Source organism: Elephantulus edwardii, unplaced genomic scaffold (genome assembly GCF_000299155.1).
Source record: "Elephantulus edwardii isolate Elephantulus edwardi_28Jun2011 unplaced genomic scaffold, EleEdw1.0 scaffold00091, whole genome shotgun sequence".
Lineage (NCBI taxonomy): Eukaryota > Metazoa > Chordata > Mammalia > Macroscelidea > Macroscelididae > Elephantulus > Elephantulus edwardii.
This window is the reverse complement of record NW_006399841.1, coordinates 702,813-723,536: the sequence shown is the minus strand read 5'-3', so window position 1 is coordinate 723,536 and position 20,724 is coordinate 702,813. Positions and strand designations below refer to the sequence as shown.

Below are 20,724 nucleotides of genomic sequence, written 5' to 3'. Positions count from 1 at the left end.
AGAGATAGAAATAGAAATAGAGATAGAGATTAGAGATAGATACATACATATAGATATATAAATATATCTTCTCTATATAAGATTAAAGTGTGATTTTACTGTCTCTGAAAACCCTCTGGAGGGTCATTTATGAGTCTGTTCTAGTTCGATACTTGACAGCGTGCAATGACAGAAATCTATCTATCTATCTATCTATCTATCTATCTATCTATCTATCATCTATAATCTACTTATCTAAATATAGTCAACTGTAACTCATAGTGAACCCATGTATAATAAATCTGAACCCTGCCTTATCCTGAGCCAGTCTCACTGTATCTGACACACCTTCCCCCATTATCTCAGTTATCATGCCAATTCATCTCATCCTGGGTCTTCCTCTCCTATGCTGTCCCTCCACCCTTCCAGGCGTGATGTCTGTCTCCAAGGACTGGTCCCCCCTGGCCATTTGCCCCAAATCCTTGCCTCCAAGGAGAGCTTGGCTTCCCCTCTCCAGGACAGACCTGCTTGTTCTTTTGGCAGCCCATGGTATGTTCAGTACTCTTCTCCAGCTCAGCAATTCAATATATACATATGCACGTGTGCACGCACGCACATACACACACATATATACCCATCCATATACACATACACTTTATTTATTATGCATGTATCTCAAATCTTGCAAACTGGCAGCCTGTAGACTGAATTTGGCCTCCAGAAGTATTTTTTGAGCTCACAATATATAGAACTCTTCTTTCTCTTTTGGAATTGGAAACCAATGTTTATAGTTGGGAGATAGCACACAGAAATTCTGTTTTCTTCCTTCTCTAAAAGTTGGAAAAGCTCAAAGCAATAAAACTACATTGTCAGATGGCAACCAAAACCTGAGCCAAGCAGTGGCTGCACCCTCCTAACGGGGCATGGGCGCTGCCATGGTCCCCACCCAGCTCCCGCCACTCATTTTCTTCTATGAGCCTGGCCTCTGGGAGTTTGTTATTGCAAAGCCTGGTGCATGTCCTTTCTTCTCCATGTGACATTAATGAATCATGCATTGTGAAATTATGAGGATTAATGTTGAACGTTTGACTCCAAACACATTTTTTACAAACACTCATCCCTTCTTGGAGTAGATTGTTTGCCAAATGGCCACAATTACTCTCCTTCTGGTATCCGTGCTTTTTTTGCAATATGGTTTCTCCGCTTCTCCCATCAAGAACTGGAGTATTGTTCCCCACTCCTTGGATTGAGACTGGCCCGTGTCTTACTTTAGTCAATGGAGGAAGTAGAAGTGGCATAATGCCAGTCCTAAGCCTCAGTAGGCTTCTGATGCTTCCTCCTCCCCTCCCAGACCCTTCCCTCTGCCAAGAGGACAAGCCACGGGCCACCTGCTGGGAAGTGAGAGATTATATGGGAGAGACAAGTCATCCCATCTAAGACCATTGTAGAGAAACCCTTCCCCAGTCAGTAAGCTTCTGTCTTCAGATGCGTAAGTCCATGTAGTCTAAGGTGCTGATGTGCAGAATCACACAGTAAAACTGTGGTTGTTGTCTTAAGCCACTTCATTTTGGGATGGCTTGTTACACGGCAACCGTCAACTCCTACTCTCACTTCCTGGGAGCTCTGGGATGGCAAAAGCTATGGCATATTTGTTCCCACATCTTCCCCAGCGCCTGATAATGCTGATGGCAAGATGGAGAAAGGACTTCTCGGTGCTTTGTTGTGTGCTGGGCACTTACCCCGAATCTGTCCCGTTGCCACACAGTAAGTAATCAGAAGTTCCCTCCTTTTTGATAAGGTAATCTGCAGAAAGAGGGGGAAATGTGTCAGCCTCACACATGGTTATGAACTGCCAGGTGAAGCTTTGTGCAATGAAGGCTTACACTTCCCAGGTCTCCTGCTTGAGCCAAGTGAGGGCCCGCAGTCCCACGCACTCAATGGACACATGGGCCACGTGGAAGGTGGAAAGTCTTATGTGAGAACCACCGAGCAGTGAGCTAACCACAATCTATCGTAACCAAGCACACTTTTACTCTGCACATAGCACCATGGACTGGGTGGATGTATGCATCTGAAGACAGGTGTGTCCTGACTGGGAGGGCTGCTCTAGGCTGGCCCCAGGTGGGATGACTTGTCTCTCCCTCATCAGAGACAAAAGAGCTTGTCACTGAATTTATGACTCGATTCCTTACAAAAAAGGGATATTGGACAACAGTAAATGTAGAATTCAAGAGAAAAACACAACACAGGGGAAATATTTGACCAAGAAGAAGGATGAAAAATGTGTGGAACATTTACACCCTTTGCTATCCAGACCTGAATCATTGCGGCAAAAATTCCACTCATAGTCCTCATAAGAGGAGTTGCTCATGTTCTGAAAGAAAGTGCAGTTTTTGGTGCATCTGTTCTTGAGGTTGCCCTTGAAGAGCTGGAGGCCCACCAGGGCAAAGACACTCAGGCAGAAGACGGTGAGGATGGTGACGTCAGCCAGCTTCTTCACCGAGTGGATCAGGGCCCCCACGATGACCTTCAGCCCTGCGGGGAGAGGAGAACAATGCTTGTGAGCGGACGGGGCATCTCTCCCTCTCTCTCCCTCTCTCTCTCTCTCTCTCTCTCACACACACACACACACGTCTGGTGCACTTGCATCTTAACAATCACTCTCCCACACTTCACACAGAGGGAGAGGATGTCTGAACTCCAGGGCAGTTCCAAACCCAGTTCACCATCTGAACCCTTTGGAACACGTAGGCAGAGACTACTGTCCTCATTGTAAAGATGAGGCAACCAAGACTCAAGTCGTATAGTTCACGTCATCTTAAGCCTAACAGATTCCTGAAGCTGGTAATTACAAATCACTGTGTATCTACCACGTGCCAGATGTCATGCTAGGAGCCATGAGGCTGCCGACTTCACCTTCGTCACTGGGTAGCTATTTTTTGGCACTAACCTTGTTCTGAGAGACAGTTCAAGAATAGAGACACAAAAATCTTCGTGTGTGTGTGTGTGTGTGTGTGTGTGTGTGTGTGTAGGAGTCAGGGAGATGCAAAGGAAGCGGAGTGAGAGAAAGACACAGAAAAAAAAGAGGCAGAGTCATATGGACAGAGAAATGAATATAACCATAGTGTGAGATGATGAGAGACACGGAGAAAGAGAGAGAGAGTCAGTGAAGAAAAACCAGAGACTATATCATGTTTGGGAGAGTGGAGGGACAGCGCAGGAGAGGAAGACCATCGATGAGATGGATCAATTCTGTGATTGGGGTGGTGGGAATGAGTGTGTTGGAGAAGGTGAGGTTGGCACAGGATAGAGCAGGCTCTTGTACACAGGGTCACTACGAGTCACGAGCTACTTGACTGCACATAACAATATATTTGAAAGAGTCATGTATTAGCCAACCACAGCTGGCTGGAAAGACGGAGCTCTTAGGTTTTAAGGAAAGATGCTCTGTTGTGTAGAGAAATGAAATCAACTTTTCTAGAAGAACAGCTTCATAGGTAGCAAACTTCCACGTCAGGGAAGTAGTCTAGAATATTCTGTTGGACAGAGAATTTAGTTAGCAAACACCAGTAGAGCACTACACTTGTCAGGACGTGGGCTGGGAGCTGAATGGACAATGAGGCTGTCTGAAAGCTGAGAGGAAAGCCTTTGTCAAGCATGTGGGTGCACACAGAAGTGGCCTCTAACAGACGAGAGGAGAGGAGAGGAGAGGAGAGGAGAGGAGAGGAGAGGGGGCTGAATGAAATATGGAGAAGTTGGGAAAGGGTGAGGCGTTGTATTGAGGAAGTGAAGCCTGGAGGTATGAATGAGAATATTAGTTGTGTGAGGAAAAGGAAGGGTCCCTCTGACGGAGCAGCAGCATAACTCAGGTGAGCAAGGGCTCTGGAGCACAAGTGTGCTTTGCAGGATGATGGGAGATGTGCAGAGAGGAGAGACCATGCTGGAGAGAGGCGCCCAGACAGATGTCTTAGGGTCTTCTCAGCTAAAATATTGTGAGAGAGGCACCAAGGGACAGAACTGACTATTTAGGAGCTGTGGCTCCATTCATGAAACATCGAGTCTAGTGAAAAGTTGACAAGGACTTCCCGAACCTTCCATGAGATCAAGACGTTGAATTGTAGGAAGGGACTTCCCAAGCTAAGAGGGTTGTTTCTCACATTCAAATAAAGATACTGATTCTCAGAAGGGTGGGGCCGTACCCCACCTGGCTACAAAAAAGAAGCAGTAGGTCCTTCACCACCAACCTAGAAGTGGTTGAGGGTTGACCACTGGGCTATTGATGAGGACAGGATTCTTGGAAATGACCTTTAATGGACTATTTCTAAATCCTCTAGGAACAAGGCCTGTCAAATTACTTTTCCTCTAAGTGTCCAAAGACAGGAATGAGGTTAAAATGTTCCAATTTACAGAACTGACGATCTTCACTGGAGTCTAGGATTCCTATCTCTATTTCCAAATTTAAGCCTTTAGTTTAAGGTGTGCGTGAGTATTCCACTGTAGGCCTTAATCTGCGCTCTCTGACAAGAACAGAAAATGAAGATACGGCCCTTTTGTCGTTTACAGGTGGTACAGCCATATTTGGTTTGAGGATCATGACCTTGGACCTTCTAGTCTCACTTTGCCTCTTGTTGGTGGATTTTATCTTCTAGTCATTCTCTGAGTCTCAGTTTCTTTGTCTTTGTTTTTTTTTGTGTGTTTTTTTTTCTATAATTATATTTTATTAATTTTCATAAACATTTACAGAGATTTTGGGCTTCCACTCATTCATTGTTGCACTAGTTTCTTTGTCTTTGAGACGGAGACAATAGTCCTTGCCTTAGAGCCTTGCAGGGCTCTTGGCGAAAATCAAGGACATCAACTTTTGGAAACCAGCACACCCTCTGTGAACGAATGCGCTGGTTAAAGTCACTCACCTGGGATCACAGAGACTGTTTTTAAAGCTCTAAGGACTCTGAATGTCCGCAGGCCCGAGATTCCTCTCAAGTCTATTGCTTCGCCAATGTATCTGTAGGGCCAGAAGTCAGTCAGCATCTTTGCAATGAGGGGGTCCGGGGAGTGGATGCATCATAAATAAGGACAATTTGGGGTAACACAAGCCTAGGAAGAACCCAGAAGAGAAACTGAGAATCTAAGGTTCTTCTTCCCATGGATTCCCTACCACTGACTTAGGCTGCAGTGTATTCTTTAGAAAGGAATAGATCCTTTCAGGTGAGGTACTGGAAGCAGGTCTCTCTGTGTGTGTGTCTGTACTGATATTCATAAATACAGCTTAGCCAATTAGTCTTCTCAGATGTTGGTGTTTCAAGGAAAGCCTTCCATGTTGGTTAAGTACAAGGCTGAGGATAGGCTAGTCCATTCCGAGAAGTCATTAAGGCCAGACGTGGGTCCCTGATTTCACCCTGTGGGTGTGTGAACAGATCTGGAAAGTGACTCCAAAGCAGCACTTAGTGGTAAGAAAATCCCAGGCTTACAATCCCACTTGCAAATGAGACAGCTTGATGCAATGAGGACACATTCACAGCATGTGAACATGGATACATCCATAAGCCCTACACAGACATGTGAGTAACACGTACAACATGTACAACACGGAGAAATACTCACGCCAGAGTAATGACACTAAAATCCAGCCAGTTCCATGGATCTCTCAGGTACGTAAACTCGTTTAGACAAAATCCTCTTGCCAGTATCTTTATCAAGGCTTCAAAAGTGTAAATGCCAGTGAAAACATACCTGGAAGGACAGGTGGGAAATGGTCAGAGAATTAACCATTCATGGAGAGAGTTCAGTTGGAGGTCCAGGCCAGAGACATGAACTGCTGAGATTATTCAAGGGGAAATGTGATAAACAAAACAAACAATATTGACATGGAAGAAGGAACAAGAAAAAAATAGGGAAACAAATTCAGATTAAGGAACACAGAAGGTTCACACAAATGGATGGGGCTGAGAGGTATGTAGGTACTGAACTGGTAGGCAGCCTCTCTGGCTGTGAAGGCAGAGATAGAACCTTCTCAATGTTAATACCCTCCCACTGAGTGAGTCTGGCAATACAAGAGGTAAAACAAGGATATTTGTCCCATGAAGCTCTTACTGGCTCCCCATCCAGTGGGAAGCGGGAAGCCCCTCTCCCAATTTATTGATGGTAGAAGATGCGGAGGAAGAATGAGTCCCTAACAGTGTCTTCTAAACTTTTCTAGTTCAGACTGCTCTCGTATCTCTCACCATTCCTAGTCTGCCAGAACTTCTGGTCTTAGAGTTCTCAGTCTGAGAGCTTTAGAAGATCATATCAGGGAGCAACTGGAAGCCATAGGGGGTGGGAGGATGGACACCACAGTATTTAAATTCACAAATGATTCTCGAGAATAATAGTTTATGTTACATCCATCTCAGAGTGGTCCGTTTATTCTAATGGAACCGTTGGTAAGTTCGCATTCCAGAAGTTTGATTGGAACTGAGGCTTGAGTAGGGTTGTTGTTGTTGTTGTTCTGTGCCATTGAGTCGTTTGTGACTCATAGAGACCCTATGTACAAGCTCCTTAAACCCTGCTCTATCCTGTGTCAACCTCACTGTCTCCAACACATCTACTCCCAATACCTCAATCACTGGATTGATACATCTCATCGAGAGTCTTCCTCTCCTGCGCTGTCTCTCCACCCTCCCAAACATGACGTCCCTCTCCAAGGACTAATCCCTCCTTGCAACATGCCCAAAGTATGTCAGAGAAGCCCCAGAATCCTTGCCTCCAAGGAGCATTCCAGCTTCACCCTCTCCAGGACAAACCTGTTTGTTCTCCTAGCAGTCCATGGTATATTCAACACTCTTCTCCAGCACCATAGTTCAAAGGCATCAATTCTCCTTCTATCATCCCTAGTCATTGTCCAGCTCTCTGATGCATAGCAAGCAATTGTGGAGACTATGGCCCAGGTTTTTCAAACTTTCAGAATCCTAAGGTTACTTATGATGGTGGTTCTTAAACTCCAGTGACCAGGAAGAGTTGGTCAGACAAAGAGTCCTGGCATCTCCTCTAGAGCTTCATGGATTCAGGAGATCTGGAGTGGGATCCAAGGGTTTGCATTTCTTATGAGTTCCCAAGTGATGTGGGTACCACCCTGTGAGAGCCTCTGAGCCAAGAATCGGGTTGCACATAAAAATCATCAATACATTAAAAAAATCACCAATACATTAAAAAAATCACCAATACATTTAAAAAAAATACAAATACATTAAAAAAATTACAAATACATTGAAATATTTTATCTTATTTATTTTATTTACATCTTATTGAAAAATCACTTACCATTTGCAAATTATAAACATACAATGTATTACTAAAAAGAGGAAGATTCTTGTTTGAACATGGCAGACTGAACACATGTATTTCCTGCCAATTTTTGTGAAGCTCCTGTAAAATAACAATTACATTTTTTAAAAAAATATTATAAGCCTCCTAAAATAAAGACAATGGAGAATGCAGCAAGAATATTCTGGAACTTGGAGAGTGACGGATGCGTGCTATCTAGTAGAGCAGGCTCAAGAAAGAAGAAACTGCAGATGGGAGCGGGAAATGGCCGGAAGTCGGCCAACTCACACTGCAGGACCTCGGAAGCTCTCATGAGATGCTGAGTGCCTGTGCGGTTGGGGTTTGGACAGAGGATGGGCAGTGAGGCTGACCATGCCAGGGCTGCTTGAAAGTCTGTAATAAAAGGCAGCTGGGCTTTTATGCTACCCCATGCCACCGTATGCCAACCATTCAGTGAAAAACTGTGTACTCCACTCCAGAAATAGACTGGCTGTTCATTCTCTCAACTGAGGAAAAAGCTGCATTCTTGAACCAGATATAAAGAAGAACTCTAACTACTGAAATGCAGTGAGAGGAATGACTCCAACAAGGTGGATTGGCACAGTGACCGTGACAATGGACTCAAGGAGGTCAGGTTGTGAAGATGGTGCAGCTGATAGGCCAAGGTTCAGACCTGCTGTTCACAGGATCGCCGTGAGTCATAGTTGACTCAAAGGCACCCAGCAACAACAACTTCTGCCACTAAGTAAGTAAGAAGGACGGAAGTCAGGTCTACAACCCAGGAAGATGCTGCACTTTTCAACCAACGACATTGCCAATTTGGGGAAGGTCTCTCAATCAAAAACCAAAGCCAACAAGCATTATTGATTTAATGTTGATGGCGGAGCAACAGTTCAGAAGCGAAGTGAGAGGATGGTCGGACAGTCAGGAGACGGTAATGAACATAACTGAATTGCACATGTAGACATTGTTGAATTGATATGTGATTTTCTGTGTGTATTCTCAACAACAAAATAAAAGAACATAAAAAAGAGAGTGACTGGAGGGAATTCTTTAAAAAATGAATTAAAGCCTAATAATGAAACAGTTTTTCTTTTACTTTTCAAGAAGAAGAGTGAATTGGGGGGATGAGGTAGGCAGGGAGAAAAGTACAACAATGAATGAATGGAAACCCTAAGTCTCTGTAAAGTTCATTAAAATTAATTAAGAAAATATTACAGAGGAAAAAAAAAGAATTAAAGAAAATTTCCCCAAACATAATAAACCTGAGTTGAGTCTTCAATTAAAAACACCCACAGCATTCTGGATAACAACAGCTTCACAGCAAAGGAGAGAGAATATCACAAAATTTCAGAACTCTATGGACAAAGTTAAGAGAAGAACTTTCTTTTTGAGAGATAAAGGGTCTTACGCAAATGATTGAGAATCAAACTATGATCAAATTTCTTAGCAATAACTTGGAGATTAGAAAACAATGCCTTTAAAATGAAAAGAAAAATTATTGCTAAGAAAAACCTCTTTTTCTCAGCTAAACGGAAAAGATGAGAAGAAAGTAAACCCATTTCAGATAGGCAAGTTCTCAGAATATTTATCTACCAGGGACCCAAAATAAGTGACCAGCAGGTGTGCACAACAAAGAAGTAAGTAATAAAGTAGAAAATATGGGCTCCAGGAGGAGGAAAATGGAATTCAGAAAAGGCTGGAAAAGGAAAAAAATTAGGAAAAGATCTCTGCACCAGAGAAAATTCCAGTTCATGTTGAGGCAGGAAATAGAGGCTCCTTGAACAACATCAGTTAAAAAAAAAAAAAAAAGAATCAGGTGAGCTCTAGTGGCCTAGTGGCAAAAAGCTGCACTGCAATCCCAGAAGTGAGAGGTTCAAATCCCCCAGACGCTCTGTTGGAGAAGGAGGGACAATCTCCTCCTGTACCTGTCAGATCTGATTTGATGGTACACACACATAAAATTTTTTTTAAAAATTTAAAAAAACGGGATCAGATAGATAACCTATTGTATTCTAATAAACAGTGGTAGGAAGTTGTGTGTCAACCCCAAAAAACAGGCGGTTCAAATTCACTGACTGTTCAAAGGGAGAAAGAAGGGCAGTCTTCTCCCATGTGATTTACAGCCTCTGAAAATCTGCTAAAGAGTCAGCTAACAGTAGGTTCTGACTTGATGGCACATAACAACAATAACTACTACTTACTGCCGTCAAGTTGGAACCAATTCATATTGGAGCCTCAGTGGATTTTCAGAGGCAAGCAGCACACAAGAGGAGAATGTCCGCACTTCTTCTGTAGAGCAGTTGGTGGACTCAAACCGCTTGCCCTTGGGGTTGGCGGCTCAAGTTCTAACCCGCTGAGCCACCAGAGCTCCCTGCTTTAATAAGCAGAAGCAGAAATGAAACCTCTGAGAACGGTTTATGGGAAACATTTGGAATAAATACATAGAAAATTAAGCAAATGAAGAAATGAAATCCTTATAGCTACAAGGAAAACAAATTACTGTACAAAAAAGAACCTGCATGATACAACTGTGAATAGCATATGATCGGAGATACTATTATAATATATGCAATCAGACTATGTATGTTTTTTCTGGTCGTTTAATAAAAAGTATGATGCAATCATAATGAGGACATGAAGGTAAGGGGAAATGAGTGTATATTTGTTGTGCTCAGATTATGTGGTAACAGGACTTCTTTTTCTTTCATAATCAGAAGTTCATAAAAGACATTTCAAATTGAAAAATCAAGAAGTAATTGAACAAGTATATTATTGGAGATGCCACAAAAACCCTAGCCTAAAATTGCTATTGAATCGATACTGGTGAAATTGATCACCTGTCATTGAGTTCCTGAGGCCAAGAGTCCACAGGGAAAGGGATTGCTTCATCTATCTCTTGTAGAGTGACTATTGGATTTGAACTCCCTACCTTTCAGTTAGTAGTCCAGCCCAGAATACCTTACACTGGCAGGGCTCCTCATTCTTAGAGATAGGGAGATAAACTTAAGGGAAAAAATATAGTTAGAGGTGAATTGATGGAATTGCTGGGTGTTTTTTTGTTAGATTCCTTTACCAGCAGCCAAGAAATTAAAAGAAGAATTGCATTGGGAAAGTCTGCTATCAGAGACCTCTCCAAAGTACTGAAGAGCAATGATGTCAGTCTGGAGACTAAGGTGTGCCTGATACATGCCATGGTCTTTGCAATCACTCGCTATGCAACAGAGAGCTGGACAATGACTAGGGATGATAGAAGGAGAGTTGATGCCTTTGAGTTGTGGTGCTGGAGAAGAGTATTGAATATACCATGGACTGCTAGGAAAACAAACAATTTCATCCTGAAGAGGGTGAAGCCAGGCGGATCCTTGGAGGCAAGGATTCTGAAGCTTTGTCTGACATACTTTGAACATGTTGCAAGGTGGGACCAGTGCTTGGAGAGGGAGATCATGCTTGGGAGGGTAGAGGGACAGCGCAGGAGGGGAAGACTCTCAATGAGATGGGTTGATTCAGTGACTGGAGTAATGGGGGTAAGTGTGTCGGAGACAATAAGATTGGCAAGAGATAGAGCAGGGTTTAGGGCTGTTGTATAGTCACTATGGGTTGCAGGCAACTCGACGGCACATAATAACAACAACAACAACAACAACCACCTTACAAAATGATGTGATGTGTTTTAAACCATAAGCAAGAATTAATAAGTTAATAGCAAAATTTAAGTTAAAATAGATTAGTAAAAACTACCATGTGAGTGGCTATTATTGACTAAAATAATTCATGAAAAATCTAGACTTGCCTGGAAAGTCCCTTGTGCTTTGCCAATGTCTAAATCTGACTTTTCTTGGTTTTCTCTTCACTCTTTCTTTATGTTTTCTAAATTAAAAAAACCTTAACTCAGAATTATAGGTTGCTGGGAAGCTTTGATGGCTATTTCTGGTTTTTCAGATCAAACATAGACTCAGAAATTATGGAAAGAGTTCTCTCTAAGGACTATTTTCAGTGTTTTTTATCACTGGACCTGCACCCATCTTGGCACATTTAAAAGCTGGAAGTTGGAATGTCTCAACTTAGATGGCGGTGACTAATGGAGTCCACATCCCTTCTTTAGCAGTATTTGGTTCCAGAAAGTAATTTCTTCATGCAAGCTTGTAGCATTTGGATGTGATTTTCAATATACCCAATAGGACATTTTAAGTGATTTTGTTATAAATGAAGAAAGTCATTGAGTGTTGGAAAACTCTTCATTAAATTCAGGCATGGAGTCATTTTTACTATTATTTAGTTTTTAAGAATCCCTGATGTTTAACCATTGGAAAGGTGCCATCCAGTGGTGCAGTTATGGACTTGGATGTTGGTGGTTTGAACAAACCCAGAGGTTCCTTGGATGAAAGACCTGCTGATCTGTTTCCAAAACATCTCAGCCTTGAGCATGTTATTGTGCACAGTTTTGCTCTGACACTCATGGAATTATCATGAGCTGAAGTTGTGCTGATTGACAGCTGAATTTGTTTCATTATTAAAAAGCCTCATATCTATGCCTTGTAGAGAAAAGATCCATATTATTTCAAATACAACACAACCAAATCTATCATTGAGACACAGCACTTGCATACCCAGAAGTGGTAATTAAATAAATGGCATTTAAATTTCTTTTTTTTAAAGGAAAGCACTACTATCATGTCACAGACTACCAAAAGAAAAAACAAAACAAAACAAAAAAAAACACAACAGGTCTTTAAGAAGGCGCAGCCAGAGTGCTCTCTGAAAGCAAGGATGGTGACGCTTTGTTTCATATGCTTTGGTCAGGTTACTAGGAGAGGTTATTCCTTGAAGAAGGATATCATGTTTGGAAAGGGAGAGGGACCACGTAGGAGAGGAAGACCCTCAATCAGGTGGCTTGACTCAGGGATTGCAGCAATGAGTTCAAGTGTGTTGTAGATTGTGAGGACGGCACAGGATAGGACAGGGTTCAGATCTGTTGTTTGTAAAGTCTCTATGAGTCATACTTGACTTGATGGCGTCTAACAACAACTATAATCATCCTTCTTTTTATCTTTGTATTCTCCGTGCTTCTGGGTTTAACAAACACTTGATCAAATAAGTGAAACGGAAAATGTATTTGCTTATCTGAGTCTGACATGCCTGTAACTAACTATCTGGTGGATAAGACACACCAAACTTGAGGCAAAGCGCCCCAAACTCTGGCATGCCCAGCCTGGTGTGCTCCCAGATACTTCTGGCTAAAGGAAATCTTGGACAGAGAGAGCTATACTTCAAGGAGGTGAAGAGAGAGTATCTTCTTATCATTTCATCAAAAACTTGAAGGTCCACCAGCAACACTCTTTATCAAAAGGAAAATCCCTCAGATTGACCCCCTCCCTCAACCTGCTGGCTCTCCAGTTTCTGTTCAAGCCAAGAGTGGTTGCCATCTCCCCATCATTCAGATGGCAATCAAAGACCTAGAATGTAGCAGCATTATACTTTGGGGTCACAGTTTTAGGGATCACAATCACATTCCTCTGAACCTGGACCCAGATCCGAACCTGGGCTGCAGTTTCGTTGTGCTTTGCTGCAATCTGCTTGATCTTGGGGTCCTCCAGAAGGGAAGGGTCCTCTTGACTGAGAGTCTGTCTGGAGAGCCAGGGGGCTGTAGGCAGTGATTGCAATGCCCTTGGAGAAGCAGTACTGGAGTAACTTTTCCTGAATCAGGTAGGAGTGATGCTTGGCCTGGTTAATCACTTGTTTGTGCTTCAGTCCAGGTTTGTTCAGCATCCTTTCAATCTAGAATGGAGGCTGGAGACACCAATGGCTTTCACAAGGCTCTCCCCCACGGCCTCCCAGGCATCCAAGAATGTTGCTTTCCTGAGGAGGGCGTAGTCTTTCTCATCTTTGGGGAACAGTTTACTCCCAGACTGCAGCCTCTGTGCCCAGTGAATGAGATAGATGTCTTGATGTTGAGTTTCAGATCCTTGAGGGGCTTCTGACAGGCTTGTCTCACCAGGAGCCTCTCACAGAAGGTGGGCAATGGCTCACTGACCATGAAGAAGGCCTCTCGTTTTGCAACCTTCACTCGGATTGGCTGTGGCTTCCTCCACGTCACTCTCATTCATGTACATATAGGCACAGTTGGTGTGGATATGCCTCACATCAAGGGCTTTTTGACCCGTTGTCACAGCGTCTTTGACTAGATCTCAGGAAGACTTCTAGGTGCCCAGGCCACGATGGGCATTTTGCCTTGGTGCTGAGCTCCACCAAGCTGGCCATAGTCAGTGCAGACAGGGATTCGATCACAGGGATACTGGGCGGAAGTTGCTTGCCGTTTTTTTAAATCTTAAAACATCGTGTGCTCCTTTCTTGCTTGCTTGCCAGTTAGATCAACTCTGTGTGGGAAGCCTGCCTTGCACTCATTTGTTTCAGTTTGGAGGGCTCAGGAGGGACCCACATTAAGTGCCTACAATCAGTTTGTATTCTGAATTGCTCACTATTCCTCTCAACAGCCAGGCAGGCTGGGGAGGCATTGTGTGCGTCTCCAGCTGCTTTCTGTGAATAAGGCTTGTACTGGCATTTGGAAGCAACAGTTTTCCATTGTAGCTGGAGCGATGCCTCTCGTAGCCACACATGCAGAGTTTCATCAATGCTCATTCCAACGTAGCCTTTTAAGTCTGTTTTATACTTTCCCTAATCTTTATTGTAGCTATGCCAATCTTTAAACAAACCAGCAACCTCTTTTTAAAGCCTCAGGTAGAATCAATCCACACGTTGATCAGTAGATGAATGAACAAACTAAATGCAGTATACATACAGTGAAGCCTTTAAGAGAAACGAAGGGCTGATATGTGAACATGGGTGAAACTGGCTAATAATGCGAACATTATGCAAAGAAAGAGATGGAGATACAGAAGGTCACTTCCTCAATGACTCCATTCATGTGAAATGTCCAGAATAGGAATTTTTTTAACAATACATTTTTTTTATTTTGTGATTTTTTTTTTTTTTAAAAATGAAAGTCTTTCGAAAAGTTGAATTTGGGGAACTTATTTTTAAAAAGCAAACAAGCACACCATTTGTAAATTTTATAGAAGAAATCAATAATGATATGATTAAAAGAAATTAAATGATAACTAGGACAAAAAGTCACTGGGAATTCTTTGATGAGTAAATGCAGACAACCGTATTTCTACAGCATTAAACAACTTTAAAATAAAATGCCTGCTTATTCCCCTATGTAAGTAATTACTTTTAAATGTCAGTCACGTAAAAATTCCAATAGTTCCGACAAAAATCCTAATTGTTTTTCCTGCCTCCTTTCAAGTAACAGTATTTGTGAAGAATCTTGAACCTAAGTTTCAAATCTTACTGGCAAGAAAGTGTTATTGCTGTCACTGTTGAGTGCAGGTCAGAACAGACCCACAGGTGACTCTCTGGTGGGTTTTCATAGGCATTAAATCCTCCCACATGGGAGGAAACTGCCCATCCTTCCCCTGCAAAGCAGCTGGTGGTTTTGAACCATGTGGCTTCGGGATTGCAGAGCAACTTCTTACCACTAGGCCACCAGAGCTCCCTGGCAAGAGGGTAATGGTACTTCATTTTGCTATGAGGATGATGGTTGTAGTGTTAGTGACTTCTCTCAATGTTTAACATCAAATTTTATACAAGAAAATTGTGTGTTTAAAAAAATTGTTGTGGTTTAAAAAAGGAAATTTTATGAGAAAAATAATACAGGATTGTGTTGGTAATGTTTGATCATTATTTTGCAAGTTTGCTAACCAAGGATCAAGTAGGTAAATAGAACCAAGTGACGACTGATTCAATAAATTCAGTTATCAGATACCCATTGTTGGGCATCCTAGTGTCTTATTTGTGTTCTTTCTGCTTCTGTAAGATTATCCACATTCATTCACGTGTATAATGGTGAACAGGTTCCCTTTATACTGACCGTGGGTCCATTCATTGCTGATATTTTATGACTTCATTTTAGTGTGTAGTCTTTCTATTTCCACTTTCATGATTATCTTTACACTTTTGTAGACCCTTTTGGAAATGATGATTCATTTTTGAGAACTGTGGTAATATGTGATGCAACAGCAGTCACTACAAATTGCAAATTTGCCAAATATAAATCAGAGGTATCAGATAATAATAAAACACTTTAGTCATGACTCCACGTTAACTGATGTGAATCAGGTCAGACCTTGAAGAAGACATGCTACTTTTAAGAACATAATAAGTGAGACATTCTGTGACAATCAGGATTAATCTTTCCCTTCAAATATTTTCGTTACCTGGGAATAGAATGATAGCATTGCTTTTCCTTTTTAATCTATCCAGTGTTTTAGAGGCTATGGAGAGACTTCCGGTCCCTAATTACCCACTGAAAAATGCTGTAGGGGTTGAGAGAGCTGAGTTGTTCTACAAAACAAGCGTGAGGAACACGGCTGTTCCCAAGATGAGGCCTAACGAAGACGATGAGGCAGAAAACATGGAAAATCATGTAAAGGAACAGTATATGGAATAGACTACAGGGCAATTTCGCTTATTAAGAAATATTGACAATTTGAATGTTGTTGTTATTAGGTGCCGTTGACTTGAGTAGGACTCCTAGAGGCCCTATGAAAAAACAGATCTGAGCCCTGTCCTATCTTGTGCCATCCTTATTATCTCTGATACACAAGCTCATTGCCACAATCATTGTCCTTGTCTATCTCACTGGGGGTTGTCCTTTCTTTCGCTGACCCTCCACGTTTCCAAGCATGATGTCCCTCTACAAGGAACAGCCATTCCTAACAGCATGCCCCACGCATGTGAGACGCATCCTTGCATCTCAGTAGCTCTCTGACTGATCTTTCTCCAAGACATTTCTGTTTGTTCTTTTATCTGGAATCATTGCCAAATAGATTAGCATAGCTATTAATGTAATCGTCCATAATAACAGATGAAAGACAAAATGATAATCTCAATACATATCAAAATATTGGTAAAAACCAAAACTCTTTCATGATTAAATTCTTAACAAACCAGAAATGTAAAGAAATAAAGAGTAATTATGAGAATCCCATGGCTCGTATGTTAACAGTGAAATGTTAGAAGCATCCTCTTTAAAATTAAGAGCAAAAGAAATATTATCACTATTATCTCTTCTATAAATAACTGGTCTTGGTCAGTTCAATAAAGGAGGAAAATAAATTTCAAAGAATGATAAAGAAACAAATATATCATTATTTGTAGATGTTATAATTGCTTAAATGGAGAACCTCTAGAGAAAATAGTAGAACTTGTTAAGGAGTTTGTGAGATGACTATGTGCAAAATCAATTCATAGACATTAATAAGTCATGTATTATAGCAATAAGAACAAATATTTAAAAGGACAACAAAAACTGTAATGTACCTAGGAACACGATGTAAGAACTTGAGAAAAAAACAAATGGAAAATGTTATGGAAGAGTATAAAGAAGTTCTGTATAAATTGGAAGATAAGTCATGCTGGTGTGTGTGAAGGCTTCAGCTTGTAAATGTGTTTACTCATCTTATGGAAAGAAAGAAATTCAGTGCATTTCCAATCAAAAATCTCAAAAAAGGCTTGAAAAGTTCTTGAAAATCTGGTCCCAAAATAGATCTTAAATTTAAGAAGATGAAGAGTCATTCTTGGATCAACCAGGTGGTCTTTTATGTTGCCTCAGGGAACAGATAGGTATCTATATCTAGATAGATATAGATATTTATATCTATATCTATCTACCTCTCTCTCTCTCTCTATCTCTATTTCTATATCATCTATCTATCTACTCTATCTAATCTATCTACTCTATCTAATCTATCTATCTATCTATCTATCTATCTATCTATCTATCTATCTATCTATCTATCTATCTATCTATCTATCGAGATAGGGTTTCTTTTTCCTGCAAGAAGACAGATAGGCAGACTGCTAATCAGATAGAGAAGCAGAGAATCCTACCAAAGTTCATTTCCGAGGGATAATGAAAAATAGGGACGATTACCACTTGGACCCAGAAGACAGAATCAAGAGCATAATAGGAGGATCACATTCTGATTCCAAAGACTACAATCTCAATTTTCCTCAAAATTACACAGCATGATATTGAAACCCCAGATGATCCCAAGAGCATTTTCTCCTCTTCTTCTGGGCTCCCAGCAACAGAGTAAACAACTAACGACTGTTACCAGCTTGCATTTGAAAAAGAAAATCTGAAATCTGGCAATTTGTGCAAAGCTGAGGAGGTTGGGCATCATTCATTCTCTGTCACAGAACTTTCCAGAAATATGACTAGGTAGATTATTTTTTTAAGGTTCTTATTGTAACAATTTTTATACGAATTATTCCTGGACACTGGTTATAATTTTCACAATGTATTAACATTCTCATTATTTCCATCCTAATTACTTGATGTCCAGTAAAACAGAATAAAACATGCCATCTTGTTCCCTTCTTGCCTTCTCATCCATGCTGTGGAGGAAGTGTTCGACAATTGGCTTTACTTCTTTGGTTATTGAGGAAGCACATTCTTCACTGATGGCAATGTTTCTTTTATAAGCCAATCTATTATGTAGCTGAAAGGTGACCTTCAAGAGTGATGTCAGTGTCAAGGACAAAAGGTATTCAGACTCATGATCTGAGACTCCTCTAGTCTCCAGGAAGTCTGGCCCTTCTTTCCTTTCCTTTCCTTTTTCCTTTTTCCTTTCCTTTCTCCTTTCCCTTCCCTTCCCTTCCCTTCCCTTCCCTTCCCTTCCCTTGGAATTTGGATTTTATTCTTCATCTCCATTCCCATTTCATCCAGTCCTTCTACTGTGTCCTGGTCACAATGACCAGCAATGAGAGCCAGGAACCATCCAGAGATTAGGAGAAGCTGTTGTTTGTGTGGGCTGCTGGTTCAGTGGAACAGATTCTTCTTCAAGTCTTTGATTTCTTGCATTCTCTTTTATTCTAGGTTGCTGTTGTTATAATGTGCCATCAAGTCGGAACTGACCTATAGCTGTATCTTAGATGACTGTTTATAAACTTTTAATACTCAGACACCATTCTCAAATTAAGATGTAGTCTATGTACTCATATATGCCTTCCCATATACATACATGCCTGTGTACAGATCTCCTAAGTAGGCAGATTTTTTTCAAGGTGCATTTATAAAGCAAACAATGTCAACAATTCTCTTCAGTGAATACAGTAAAGAATGAATTTGGTGAGCTCTGGTAGGCTAGTGTCAAGAAGCTGCACTGCAATCCCAGAGGTGTGCGGTTCGAATCCACCAGATTCTCTGCTGGAGAAGAAAGGGCAATCTCCTCCTGTATCAGTCAGCTCTGATTTGATGGTACAAACACACAAAATTATAAAATTTTTTAAAAATTAAAAAAAAAGAATGAATTTACTACTTGATGGAAATGGGTGCAGCTTCTTTGGAAGATGTTTGAACAATATCTCAAAATGAAAATTGTGTTTCCCCTTGTCTCAGAAATTCTACTTTTAGGAAATAATCTTTCAGATTTATCCACATATGTTCACACAGATACATGTGTTAATATACAATGTGATAATTGTGTTGGCAACAGGTTCAGATAATGTTGATTTTTTTTAGGTGCCATCAAGTTTGAAGCGACTTACAGCTGACCCTCTGGTGGGCTTTCAGAGGCTGTAAATTACACTGGAGGACATTGCCTATATTTTTTTCTTGTGGAGCAGCTGGTGGTTTTCAACTGCACGTCTTTGGTTTGGCAGCACAACTCCTTATCCATGAGACCACCGTAGCTCCTTTTTCTATATATTTATTTCTTGTTATTAATTTTTTGTTGATTTGACCTGCCACAAGTTGAAGAAATGGACGGAAATCTCTTTTGATGGTGCTGTGGTATAAATGTTGAGCTGCTACCCAAACAGTTCAGTGGTTTGAACCCATTGGGTGTTTCTTGAGAGAGAGAGAGGTGTCCTAGGTCCTAATCTGCCCTGTAAAGATTTACAGCCTCGGAACCCCAATAGGAAAGTTCTGCTCTGTCCTGTGAGGTTGCTGTGAGTTGGACCTGATTTGAAGGCAGTGAGTTTGGGTTTGGTTTTCTTCCTCTCCAGGAGCCCTAACGGGGCAGTAGTTATGCATCACCTGCTTTGGCTGACCCCAAGTGAACCCATCAGCTGCTCCAAAGGAGAAAGCTGTGGTTCTTTGCTTCCATGAAGATTACGGGCCTGAAACCTCAATGGGCAGGTCGACAATGTCCTACGTGATCCCTTTGATTGGAATCAAGTCTGTGGCAATGGGGTTTTCTCCTACAACCTTTTTATCTGTCCTTTTTGTTGTTGTTATGTGCCATCGAGTCATAGATGACTCATAGCGACCCTATCAACAAAAGACCTGAACACTTGTATAACTTTCACTGTTTCTCTAAGTTCATAGAGTTTCCGGAGGCAAGCTATTTCAGAAGTGGATGCCACTCCTGCTTCCAAGCTTGTTTTAATTGGGGAGCTCCACTAAACACTGTCCACCACGGGTAACCATTCTCGCATTTGACACATCAGTGTCACAGTGTTTAGCATCACAGCAATCACCAGTTACCTCTGCACAGCAAATTGACAGACCAGTGTTTATACTCTCATGATTTCTATTTTATGGTTTCTGTTGCCACAGTATTTGTTGCAAGGGTATGCATTCGATCATTTAGCATTGTTCTTGCTTTTAGGTTCTTCCGATATGGCTTATTCTTTTTCTCCTGTTCAATGTTTTTGGCAAAGTTCTAAGTTCTCCGATATTGTGGTCACGACTCCTGCTCTCTGTTTTGTTTTTGTTCATATATTTTTGCCCATTTAATTTTAATCCATCTAAATGACTTTGATGAAAAATACACACACATATATTTATTCCTTAAATATATGTATTTTATATACATATGTATATCTGTATGTATTTTGGGACATCTGGTTATCTAATGAGAAGAAGTTGTGCTGCCAACTCAAAGTCTTGTAGTTCAAATACACCAACTATCCACTAACTTCTCTGTGGAAGAAAGATGGACAATGTCCTCGTGTGAGATTACTGCCTCTGAAAACCCACTGAAGGGTAAGCTATGGGTCACTTCCAACTAGATGTCACACAACAAAAATCTACATACAAGTTTGGTATCTAGTTAGACATTGCTTTGTAATACAACATGACATTTTAAAAAAAGTTAAGTGAAATCTATTCATAATTGTGAAGATGGAACATAGTTTGGTTTTAGTTCTTATATTATGTCTTAATAGCTTTTTATTATGGTTTTTTAATCACTTTTTTAGTAGGGTTCTTTTGGTATTTGAAAGGTTTGCATTTCTGCTCTAGTTGTTACTTTAATAAGTATAAATTTATGAGTAGAATTAAAACTACACAAAGCTTTTCCCTTAATATTCCAGTTCTTTAAACAATATCTCTTGGTAGAATTTTGTCATTATCTTTCTCTTCTTTCCCCT

General features: G+C 41.0%; 1 protein-coding gene and 1 pseudogene across 1 annotated transcript in view; both read right to left on the bottom strand.

The window, feature by feature from the left end:
- The window catches only part of SCN10A (sodium channel, voltage-gated, type X, alpha subunit), a 127,240-nt gene that overhangs the window by 91,052 nt on the left and 15,464 nt on the right, over nt 1–20,724 (bottom strand). The window contains exons 4-7 of the mRNA XM_006890648.1: nt 5,584–5,712; nt 4,893–4,984; nt 2,278–2,514; nt 1,719–1,782 (exon numbers count right to left, since the gene is read on the bottom strand). Of these exons, the coding sequence (XP_006890710.1) occupies nt 1,719–1,782; nt 2,278–2,514; nt 4,893–4,984; nt 5,584–5,712 (522 nt within the window). The remainder of the gene's footprint in view (nt 1–1,718; nt 1,783–2,277; nt 2,515–4,892; nt 4,985–5,583; nt 5,713–20,724) is intronic.
- Nucleotides 12,582–13,542, bottom strand: LOC102870564 (annotated as a pseudogene).